Below are 12888 nucleotides of genomic sequence, written 5' to 3' on the forward strand. Positions count from 1 at the left end.
CACTATTTACACAATCCATGATTTTTTTTTTTAAATAAACTAATATTTTGACATACTCTGTACTTACGGCTGATAGTAGAAAATGTTTAAATTCAAGACAAAACATTTAAACAGTGAGCATTTTTACAAGCAAGGCGAACGTTTGGTTGATATTTAACTTTGGGCTGTAATGAAATCCAGTCAGGCAACCAGTATGGCACTTTGAAGCACATTTACTTTACACCAACAGCCAAATATGACCCCTACATTTTATATTGAACTATTCATATCTTTTTCTTACGTGTTTTTTTTTTTTTTTAACTAGTAGTGTTTCTTGTGGCACCATCTCTTTTCTGTTTATAAATAAAGCAATAATAGGGGCAAACATTATATAAAGGGGGGGGGGGGAGATAAATCAATAAAATGTTATTTAAATTGGGTTTTGTACAAATAAATAAATTAAACATTTAAATATTTGTAAAACCACATTAAATTATAAAAACATAAAATCCAGCTGTGCACCTCCAGTAAATATCTTCAGAAAGATTCATATTCTAAAGGCAAAATAACTACATGTGAGAGCTTTGAGGGGCCACTTTGGTCTGTTCTGGTTGGTCTGATGTAGGTAAGTGGAACGGCACCTTGAAGTTGACACCAGCCAATCAGATGTTCAGGTTGGGAGGCTGATGTTGGCGTTCTCCGCCAGCGGGCTCGACATGCGTATCTGGGAGCTGCTTTTGCTCAGGATCGACAGCTGAGTCCCGCCGTTCACTCCACTGCTGGCCAATGAAGGATGCCTCTGCTGCTTCAGGTCCACAGCAAAGTACCGGTTCACCGTCCAGCTGCGCCATTTCCTCTTGATCTCCGATTGCACCTTCAGGGAGAAACTTCACAAGGTCATTTTTTAATGTACTTTAAGCTGTACCAGCTCCACGAAAAGGTACAGTAAACTTGAAATTTTTAGGAAAGTGTTTAGTAATGTGAGTGAGAGTGTTGTAATATAACATGGCTTTGCTGTATGAGTCATTTGTAGGTTTGATATTGATTTGCAGTCATGTGAAAAAGAAAGCACACCCTCTTCCAGTACTAAAGGTTTATGTATCAGGACCAGGGTTATTATAGTTAACGAAAACGAACGAAATAACGAAAACTGAAATTGAAAAAACATTGTCGTTAACTGAAATAAATAAAAACTAAAATTAAAAGGAAGAAACGACAACTAACTAAAACTGAATTGTGAGTTTACAAAACTAACTAAAACTAACTGAAATTATAGATATTGTTATTTTTTCAAAAGTCTTGTGGATTGATATGAAATCATTTTTTTCTCTCTCTGAGTTTAAGCTCGGAACGCCGTCGGGCAAATGGGTGCGCATGTGCGTGCGTGCGCACACCGCGCTGCTCCTCAGAGAGTCCCATGTGGTGTTTTTTTTTTTTTTTTTTTTACTATGATAGCACAGATAGCAGCGAGTGTCTTGTTGTGGATGATGTTGTGGATGATGTACGGAACACTTCTTAGTCAGGAAAAAAAACACCAACATCAAAGTAGACCTGAGAAGCGCACACAAGGCAGCTACGGAAACCGCTCTCATCCTACAAGGCAACCCGGCCTCCACCTCCAGAGAAACGTGACTACTCGTCGGGTCAACGCAGCCCACAACGTTGTGTTTAGTCCTTTTGCGTTTCCGGCTACTTTATCAGTCAGATAATAACAATCAGGACTAATAATCAAAGCATCAATATAAGGACTCACAAATGTCAGCAAATTCCGGGAGGGAGCTGCTGAAACTATGGGAATGGACGTGAAGAAATGAAGAAAGTGAAAAAACAGGGACAAATATGTTTGCACCCTAAAAACTGAGCACAAAGAGCAAGGACCAAAAAAAACCCCCCAGCACACAACCACAAGGTAATTAACACACGCAATCCAGCTATACATGCATAAATGCGGACATGAGGTCGGACACTTCCGTAGGCTACATAGGCCGCAAAGACCCTGCAAGTCTAATCAGCGAGCATCTAACCAAGCTAGCTCCAAAACAGAAGCAGCATCAGGTGGAGAGAACATCAGGATGCAGCTGGATTTGAGCTTTGACTCCTTCAAGGAGTTTGTTTTTGTCAAACACCACATGTAGCTGTTGTTAATCTGCTGCCCTGAGGCTGAACTTTATTGGGAGTTTATTGTAGAATTTATCGAGTTTTGGAGTTCATATTGTTAGCAGTTTCTCCCTGTTGATGTTCATGTGTGTCCTTAATATTACACACATTTAGCATGTAGTTCTGCTGTCTGTGAACAGTTGGTTGCTGAATTTATTTCTTTAAAGGGTATCTTTAAAGCGTACCTGATTAAGTATGAAAATACTAAAACTAATACTGAAACTAACTAAAACTAAGCATAAAACCAAAAATAAAAACTAATAAAAACGAGCAAAACCACTCTGAAAACTAATTAAAACTAACTGAATTACAGAAAAAAAAGTAAAAACTAACTAAAACTAAACTATAATGTAAAATCCAAAACTATTATAACCCTGATCAGGACATAATAAAAATATTCTGGTCCTTAGCACATTTTAAAATTAAGTTAATACAACCTCATATGAACAACAACACATGACATATTACACAGTGTGATTATATAATTAACCAATTAAGCTAAAATGCAGAAGCAGTGTGCAAAAAACTATATACACATTTTCTGCTTTAGGAATTAAGAAGGTAAGTAATCATCAGCAGGTGTAAGCAGCTCCATAAAAGCAAAAATGTTGACAGTTTTCAGGTCTGTGTTGTGAAGCAATTATTGCTGCTCCCCAACCTGGGAATGATTATAAGGTTACTTCCAATCAATCTAAAGTCCATCATTCTACAATGAGAAAGAGAATTCACAAGTAGAAAACATTCAACAGTTGCCAGTTTTCCCAGCAAATTCACTCCAAGGTCAAACCATGCAGTGCTCAGAGAAACTGTTAAAAAAAAAAAAAAAAAAAAGACCCAACATCTCTTTTTATGGATCTCAGCATGTTAAATGTTAAAGTTCCCGACAGCACAATTAGAAAAAGGATGAACAAGTATGGCTTGCTTGGAAGCGTTAGGAAGAGAAAGCCTCTTCTTTCTAAAAAGAACATGGCAACACAGCTTATGTTTTCAAAGCTGCATCTGAACAAACCACAAGACTTCTGGACAGACGTGACCAAAGTGGAGTGTTGGACCATAATGCACAGCACCACGTCTGGTGAAAACCAAACACTGCATATCAACACAAACACCTTATACCAACTGTCAAGCACAGTGGTGGAGGGGTCATTATTTGGACTTGTTCTGCAGCAGTGACAGTACCTGGGCACCTTGCAGTCAACACCTTTGTATACCAAAGGAGTTGACTGTAAGATGCAGTCAAATTGGCCCAAATTGGGTCATACGACAGGACAATGATCCCAAGCACAGCAGCAAATCTACCTGAGAATGGCTGAAAAAGAAAAGAATCAAGACATTGCAATAGCTCAGTCAAAGTTCAGACCTCAAATTGATGGAAATGCTGTAGAGGGACCTGTGCATAAATGAATACCGTAAGCACAACAAGCTAAAGCAACGTGGTAAAGAAGAGTGGGCCAAAATTCTTCCACAACATAGTGAATGACTGATAAAATCATACAGAAAACAATTACTTGAAGTTATTGCTGCTAAACATGATTTCAAATGTTTTGAATCATGGAATGTAAGTAATGACACAGTGTAATACGTGTTGTTGTTCATCTGTATTCAGATTTTTTAGAACGTGGTAAGGGCAGATGATGTTTATTTATTATGTCCTGATAGGTGCTCATTTTTCACATGACAGTATATCAGTATTGTATTTATTTTATTATAGCAGAATTGGGAAAAACATGGTAAAAAGAGGCACAGTATTTTCAGTACAGGCCAATATTTACCAGCATTACATAATATATCTAAATAAATCTTCTGCACAACTTGCAGATGTTTCATGGGAGATGTTTGTCCTCATGTTTGCTTACAATTACAATATAGTATATTATACATAATGTGGTTTGTATGTCATAAACAAAACGTATAAAAATATATCAAAGTGAGTGTGTATATGTATAAAAGGGAGGGTGGGGCGAGCTTACCTCTCCATTGAGGAAACAGTAGAGGACAGCTACCACAAAGCCCTGAGGAGAAGGATGGAGGCAACAAATGAGAGAAAATTAGCTTGAGATGCAGCTTCATTCATTTGACTGTGGCAATATGTGAACGTTTAAAATAATTAAGCTCTGTTTCACTCCCGGATGAAGGCTTGTGTGCCGAAATGCATTGGAGTTTTTTTTTTTTAGGCTAAACAGGCTAAAAGTCATTTTAAATTTCATGTGGAAAAGAAAGTGCCTTGGAACTCTGTGATGATTTGGCATCAAATAAATCATATTCCCTTTTAAAGATTATTTTTAACTGCTGGCTTGTCTGATAAATCTCAGCTACTATGTGAAACTAAACAATCCACCAGCTTTACCCAGTTACAAGTAGTTTCTCAGTCTTTATCATAGTTGCTTTTCTTTTTCTTTGTGCTATCTTCCGTTATATTCAGCTAAAATCTGCAAAGCTGGTGACATTTTGCTGAGTCTATTGGGACATAGCGTAGGCAGCAAATGCTGGTGACAGGTTAACCTGCACTTAACCAATGATGACAGCCCTCCCTGCAGTTCATTAGAAAAAGGACAGACTTTAAAAAAAACCTATCATACTTGTTTTGTTTTGTTTTTTTCACATTTAACACTCACAATTCTGTGTAAATATATATTTCTCAATGGGCTGACAAAAATTTAAAAAGTGCAAAAAATTAGTAGGTGGTTATCTAGTCACCCCTAACGGTATCTCTCTAAACAAACATAAAGCACTTTTAAATGAGTCACTGGAGATATTTTCTGTGTGTGTGTGTGTTTTTTTAATCATCTCTGATGTTGATCTTTCACTGATGAAACACATTTCTTCCTGGCATCAGACAGAATATAATAACTCATTTGAAATCTATTTCATCCTTTTATAAATCCAGTCTCATTGCTGCATGGCTCTTTCATTTTAACAGCAGCTTTCATATTTTATATTTAACTATATGTAGCTTAATGGCATTTATTTGTCATCACTACCACTTAATGTGTTGCCCAATATTATTTTTACAGTTTCACAATTGCTTCCAGTAAAAAGCCTTTATGGGGTATGCACTTAGCTCTTATTCGCTGTGCATAGCTGTTGATAATGACTGCAGACGACAATTTTTTGGATATCACTAACACTCTCCTTAAGAGCCTGCTGTATCTTGTATATCCACATGATTTATTAGCACATTATGTTCTCTCATTCATCATCCAGCACCTCTCTTTAATTGAAACTGGATGATGAAGGAGCTGTAAGAGCGTACCTGGAAGGACCCAAGCCCTAGCTCAAACACAAGCCTCTCCCTCTTGCTGACATCTTCAGGTGAGAAGGCGAACACGGTGTAGTGAATACCAAAGAGAGGGATCAGCAGGAGGGTGGAGCGCGCCAGACGCCTGAACACACAACAGTAAACAGTTTAATGAGATGGAGTGAGACACAAATCAAAGTCATTTTAATGTGGATTTGCTGCAGCTGGTCAGTGTAACGGCAGGTGATGCAAATGTTGCACCCCTGATGCAATGTTGTGACACATTTTACCGCTGTACTGATGTCTGAATATTTAGTTGAGCCACAAATTAAAAAGTTCTCTGTTAATCCTCAGTTTTGTATAAGAAAGAGGATTTATTTAAATGAATGCTTAAAATGTTCAAAGGAGGAGGCTGGTGATATTCTGTATTTTTCTTAATGTCAACAAACCCATCGAAAAGACCAAAACCAACAATAAACTGGTAACACGTAGCCTAAAGCCCTTCATTTTTACCAAAATATATTAAAATAGATCAATGAGCCATCTTGTTTTATTGAGTGATATGCTCCCTTTAAAAAAAAATGAACTTGGGCACTGTAGTTTCCTTTAAATTCCACATAGACAGTCATGCATAAATAAAAATACACTATTTACTCCAGCTTTAGTGACTAAAAATCAACATTGCCCAGCTGTTTAGCAATCTAATATTACAGAGGTTACAGAGTAGGAAATTTAGAAAGTATTGGACTGGATTTGTTGACAACCAGAAAAATAGAATAACACCACACTTACATTCTTAACTTTATGCATGAGGTTAATGTAGTGGTCCTTTTTAGGTCAAATTCTGACAACAGACCGACAAGAACACACACAATTGCCACCATGTTTAATACTTTATGGCAGTCACATGAAGCTACATGTGTCATTACACTGTGGTGTGTCTCATGGAGCCAACAACACTGGCTGACACACAATATCAATGGCACAATACAGACAAACACTCGGAGGACACAATTGTGCAAAACAACGGTTTTCACAGTGTGGTTCAGTGGTCGCCAGGGGTCCTTATGAACTAGTCTGACATTTAGAGTTTGACTCATTTTCTTGCTGAGAGTTACAGGAGAAGGTCATCTGTCCATTTACTATGATGCTAGGTTAACACCAAGACTGGAAATGGGGAAATTGCACACTGTAAAAAAAAAAAAAAGAATTTTCTGTTATTTTTTTACCACACTTTTTTTTAATCACTTTTTACTGCTTATGGAAGCATCCATAAAAACAGATAATGTAATTTTTTTTTTTACAGTGCAAGTTTAGGTAACAAAAATCCACAACTCACTGTTTAACATATTTTCTATATTTATCGGAATAGAAATTTTTTACATTTATGATTTAAAAGCAATATAGTGTGGTTACACTCTTGGTTAGCAGTTAAAGAGGTGTTGTGCTTATCATCTAACTCTGAGCAAGAAAGAAAACAATATCCCAAAATATCAAATAGTTTTCATGCTTTTATCATCTACTGTATCAACTACCATAACTAAACAAAGATTTGACCACCAGCACCAGAAATATAAACAAAGAGAAATGAATTTAAAATGAATGATTTAATCACTTTTTAATTTAATAATTTTCCAAAGCATGAGCAATCAACATAAATTTGGTCTGTTTTGTAAGTGTGATAATGCATTTTGGACCCTCTACAATTAAAAATATAAAACTAAAATAAAATACATAAACTTTAAGAGCCCCTGGTGTAAGATACACACACACACACACACACACATGCGGTCAACACAAGACAGACACTCACACCAACACAGACACACCCAGGCACGCACACACTTACAGTGTGATGGTGGATAACTCTGACATCCTGCACGAATGCTGAACTGCCTGTGTGGGCTCACTGAAGCATTTCTGAGCACAGCTGCTACACAGCACAAAGACAACACACAATACAACAAAGACAATGTCTTTAGGGACACAGACACACAGTCTCACGCGCACATACATCTTCACACTCGGTCACGCACACTCAGGTCTAAGCTGCAGAAGACAATGGTATTATCTGCTGGGTCTCTAAAGACACTATCCTGTGGGAAGGGAGCAGGAGTGATGTCTGGATACAGTACAACTCCATAATAGGCCTCAAACTTCCTGCCACCAGGTTCTATAAATGAATCTAAATAAAATAATTTAAAAAATAATCTAGGCAGAAATGTCAGAGGGATATTAGAGAGTATTACATCATATTTCGTCAGTCTGAAAATGGCTAAATTTATGTGTTTGTGACACAAGAGAGACAATAACCCCTGTGCAACATACACATTTGTGTGTGTTTTATGATAAAAATGTCACCCAGCTTTAAATATACAAGTGATACCTTTTGTAGGGTCAGCTTGTTGTAGGTTTTGGTCTTTTAGGTCTTTTGGTCTTTTGTTGTAGGTTTGGGGATTTTATGACAAAATGAAAAATGTAACAGTACCAGCCTTAACTCCTAATTCTGAATCCTATCTCTGTGAGTAGCAGGGCTGCAAGATCTAGAAAAACCATAGTAATCAATTTTATTAGTTTAAGCATAAATTCTTCATCCAAATTCGGGCATTTCTGAACACACATTTAACCCCACTGATTGTAACTTACAGGTAAATGCTCGATTCATTTCCTCCAATATCAGGGGACTGCAGCTTCTGGACCAGGATCACAATAATTCCAATGAAGAGGACGAAATTGATCTGACATGAAACATACAAATATTATATGATAAACCTGCAAATCTTGTCATTCCAGTCACTTAAGTATTGGCTTTTTAGCTGCTCTGCTCTGCTTGGCTTTCTGTTGCCAGCAGAGATTGCTGGTTGCCTTTAAAGTTTGTCTACTCAGTCACACACTCTCTCTCATTTTTAATTGCTTTGATTTCCTTGAATTTTGCATTCACACTGATTTCTCGATGCAGGTAGTTTACCAAAATGAATCAATTATTTTCACTTTTATTTCACACCACATTAGGATGGGCCGGACTCAAACTGAGGCCACTGCAGGAGAGATTTTAGCCTTTGGTTTTGCAGGTGAGCAATAGCGGAACCCTGCATTTTCTTCTTTTAGAGGGAGCAAGTGAAGGACAAAAGGAAAACTGAATGTACGACCTGCAAATATCATACCATTATGGATGCAACCACGGGTCCTTTTATCACCCACCAGAGGGCAGTGTTCTCATTTGTATCCCAGCATCTGGAGGACAACCATGCATTTCAATAATCAGTTACCATGCTGCAGACATTAGGTAATGCAGAACATCATACATTTTGTCAAACAACAAGCCATTTGCCAAATAAAAAAGGCCAAAAAAGTCAGATGAGTGAAGAGGATTTAAAATGGAAGGATATAATTCTTAACAGTTGACAATAAAAAAATTGTTTTCTTACAGTCATGTTACATCACACATGGTGCTCAAAAAATGATAAAAGACTGATGAAAAAGGATGCAATAACAGAGAACTCAACAGAGGCTTATTAACTGACCCAACAAAGGGATTCATTTTTATGCTGGCAAAACATTATCAGTATTTTCATCAGTATTTATCAGTCATCCATTCACATGAACTTTTGACTGGTACTGTATTTGTTGATTCTCAAATCTAAAGGATAACTAAAACAGTAACTACAATAATTACATAAATATTGTGTAAGATAATGCATAATATTTGCTTCTAAATTATAGTGGAGCAGGAGTGTAAAGCAGCAGGAGTATATGTACTTAGTTATTTTCCGTGACTAAAGGCAGGGAAGAGGAGTACAGACATACCCAGTGTCATGAAAATGTAGCCTCAGAACAGCCCAGACAATCACACAAATTGTGGGAGTTCCTGCAATCATTAACAGAAAGAAAAAATACATACATATTTTACTTAAATCATATATAAAATCCATACATATTCATAAAATGGATAAAACAGACAATATTAACATTACTGAAGTTTGGACACATGTTATGGGCAGATAAATATTTCTGTGGTTACAATCCTGTTTATATTTTTCACTTTCAAATAAATTACCAATTGTAATCATAATTAGCAGATGAAGGAGGAATTCAGAAAGAAAAAAACTTTTTTTTTTATCTACTTTTAACAAAAAGTGAACAATTCAGAAGATATCTGTTTTATTTTACATTTTATAATGCTTTGTTTCTTTTAGTTTAAAAGTCTGAATTCAAATGTACAGAGAATGGTATGATCAACAAATGTTTAAAAGGTTCTCAGCACTGATTTTAAACTTCACAATATGATGAGTAACTATAATCGGTGGCCACTTCGTTAGGTACATGTTGCTAGTACTGAGTTGGACCCCCTTTTGCCTTCAGAACTGCCTTAATTCTTCATGGCACAGATTCAATAAGTTACTGGAAGCATATTGGTCCATATTGACATGATCGCATCACACAGTCGCTGCAGAGTTGTCTGCTGCAAATCAACGATGAGAATCTCCTGTTCCTCCACGTCCCAAAGGTGGTGTATTGGAATGAGATCTGGTGACTGTGGAGGCCATTGGAGTACAGGAAACTCACAGTCATGTTCAAGAAACGAGTTTGAGATGATGGAAGCAGCCATCAGAAAATGGGTATAAAGGGATGAACATCGTCAGCAACAATAGCAATGCTCGGCTGATACTAAGAGGCCTAAATTATGCCAAGAAAACATCCTTCACACCATTACGCCACCAACAGCAGCCTGAACCACTGATACAAGGCAGGATGGATCCATGCTTTCATGTTGTTTGCACCAAATTCTGACCCTACCATTCAAATGTAGCACCAGAAATCGACTCATCAGACCAGGCAATGTTTTTCCAATCTCCTATTGTCCAGTTTGGGTGACCCCATGTGAATTGTAGCCTTAGGCAGCCGGTGTGCTGTTCTGCTCCTTTAGCCCATCTGCTTCAAGGGTTGATGTACTGTGCTTTCAGAGATGCTCTTCTGTATACTTTGATTTCCAAAGAGTGGTTATTTGTTGTCTTCCTATCAGCTTGAAGCAGATCGGCCATTTTCCTTTGCCCTCCGGCGTCAAAAGGCATATCTTGTGGTCACTGGATATTTTCTCTTTTTCAGACCATTCTATATAAACCCTTCAGATGGTTGTGTGGGAAAATCCCAGTAGATCAGCATTTTCTAAAATACTCATGCCAACAACCATGCCACATTCAAAGTCACTTAAATCATCTTTCTTCCTCATTCTGATGCTTTGAACTACAACAGGTCATCCTGACCATGTCTACATGCATAAATGCAGGGAGTTGCTGCCATGTGGTTGGCTGATTAGATATTTCTGCTAACCACGAGTTAAACAGGAAGTTAGTTCTAGTCTGTTTCAGCAGCACTGAAATGGCCAGGGACTGTAAATTGGTCACCACTTTGTGCCAATAATGGTAATAAATGTGAAAAAGTCTACTTACCCCACCCAACAATGGTGTACCAGTAGAAGTAGCGTCTCTCAGGAAAGAAAGTCTCCACCAGCAGAGTGAAGAGATACAGACCTTCAATGAACAGCCAGAAATAGTTGGACATGACACAGTAATGGAAGAAAACCATCACTGCTTTACATGCCACCTGCATGAAAAGACACAGGAGATGCGTTATTTCATCTATGATTTTATATCTATATAAAATAACTGATGCTGGATAATCAATTTAATCTTAGAAGAAGGTACAAATTCTGTATTACCATAAACAAGAAAATTAGGTTTCAAAATTTCATAAAGTTAAATATAATAATCTGTTGTTTTAGTTTTATGAAGGAAAAACATGTTTCTTTGGTTTCAACAGAAAAATTCATGTTTAATGGTCAGACTTTCTTCAAAAGCAACAGACCCCAAATGTCAGAGTGGCATGCCTGCAAACAGCAAGGGTGCAACACCTGTGCACAATACTGTAATAAACCTAAATATTTAGCATGAGCTGATGAGCTAATATGCAAACAGCAGGAGCGAGTCACCTACATGCCAGGCGAAGTGTCATCCGATGACATTGTGTTAATGACTAAAGTCCATATTCAAAGCGGGGTCAACCAATTACACCACTGATCTGATTCTCTGTACCGCCATGACAATGACCTGCAATCGCCATGTGGTAAAGCAGTTGAATTCAGGAAAAAAAGAGGAAAAAAGGGCAAAATAACCATTGATATGTTAATAGGACTCTAGCAGAAGATTTCCACTGGCCTTGCTAAAGCCATTAGTGCACCTAATTAGGTTTATTTATCATGGCTGCTTAACAACAGCGAACAATGTATTCTTATCAGACAAAGGCTAAGAGCTTGTTCTGCATTTGTGATCAGGGAGTATTAGTCATCTAATAGCATGTTTGCTTTTTTGTAAAATTTGCATCTGATTGAAGTTCTTTCAAAGGTGAACAACAAACAGGAAAAACTGGAAGAGACATATTTCTCAAGCTTCAAGCACTCACTATATCTCGAACAAAACAGGCCTGAACATAATTTATATGCCTGTTTTCTTTACAAGACGAGTGGCTGGATTTTGGTAGAACACCAAACCAGTAAATAGATTTTACTGACTCCAGTGTGCAGTTATTTTGTCAGAGAAGGGATTGTTTAGAATATTAAAGGCTTTGATTTAAAATAATCTGTTTTAGACTGAAATTAATGAACTAATTAACCTTGGAAATTGAAAATGACCAATTTTTCATTAATAACCAAAGAAGTAGTCAAGATTGCTTCCCATCAGCCACCATTAAAGTATGTACTATTGCCTCTAGATACCCACATTGTATATATAGTATATGTTTGTTGTTACTGACTGTGTGCACAAAGCAATGGTCACTGTCTTCCTGAGCATACAGCACGCCGTCCTTGATGAAGACTGAGATGGCTCTCAGGATGAAGGACACAAACAGATTCATGTGAATAAAGTTCCTGGTGCAGTGGAGCTTCCTGCAGAGATGAGAAAGGACATATATATATATATATGTATATATATTTACCTTTTCTTTACATCAGAGCACTCCACGTCTGAGATGATTTAGAAATTACCACCTTAAACCTCATTGAAGGCCAGTATGCCTGGCCTTGTAACCCTAATCTCACACACACACACACACGCACGCACACACACACACACACACACACACACACACACACACACACACACACACACACACACACACACACACACACACACACACACAAATCTCCAGTAAAAATCTCTAAAAAAAAAAAAATGAAGTAAATTAGAATGTGAATAACATCCTATTAAATTAACCTGCTCTATCAAATTTGATGTAACAGAATTGAAGCACAACAAATACCACATCTTAAGAAAGCGTTTTCATTGAATGTGCCATGTTTGCAATATAAAAAAATGCTGACAGGATGTGCTCTAATAACAGATAAGGGCTGGTCCCAGAACAGGGACCTCATATAGAAAATGTTAAAACTGCAAGGGGATTGAGCTGTTTAAAGACAGGATTGTATTGGTGTCTTTGAACCTTAAGATTCATGGTGG

General features: G+C 37.3%; 1 protein-coding gene across 1 annotated transcript in view; it reads right to left on the bottom strand.

The window, feature by feature from the left end:
- Positions 1–477: 477 nt before the first annotated feature.
- Positions 478–12888, bottom strand: part of adcyap1r1a (adenylate cyclase activating polypeptide 1a (pituitary) receptor type I) — a 29762-nt gene continuing 17351 nt past the window's right edge. Inside the window, exons 7-15 of the mRNA XM_030751647.1 lie at positions 12185–12317; positions 10825–10978; positions 9182–9242; positions 8539–8608; positions 8021–8112; positions 7224–7307; positions 5390–5519; positions 4107–4148; positions 478–853 (exon numbers count right to left, since the gene is read on the bottom strand). Coding sequence (XP_030607507.1) covers positions 650–853; positions 4107–4148; positions 5390–5519; positions 7224–7307; positions 8021–8112; positions 8539–8608; positions 9182–9242; positions 10825–10978; positions 12185–12317 — 970 coding nt within the window. The 3' untranslated portion in view covers positions 478–649. The remainder of the gene's footprint in view (positions 854–4106; positions 4149–5389; positions 5520–7223; positions 7308–8020; positions 8113–8538; positions 8609–9181; positions 9243–10824; positions 10979–12184; positions 12318–12888) is intronic.

This window comes from Archocentrus centrarchus, chromosome 17 (genome assembly GCF_007364275.1).
Source record: "Archocentrus centrarchus isolate MPI-CPG fArcCen1 chromosome 17, fArcCen1, whole genome shotgun sequence".
Classification (NCBI taxonomy): Eukaryota; Metazoa; Chordata; class Actinopteri; order Cichliformes; family Cichlidae; genus Archocentrus; species Archocentrus centrarchus.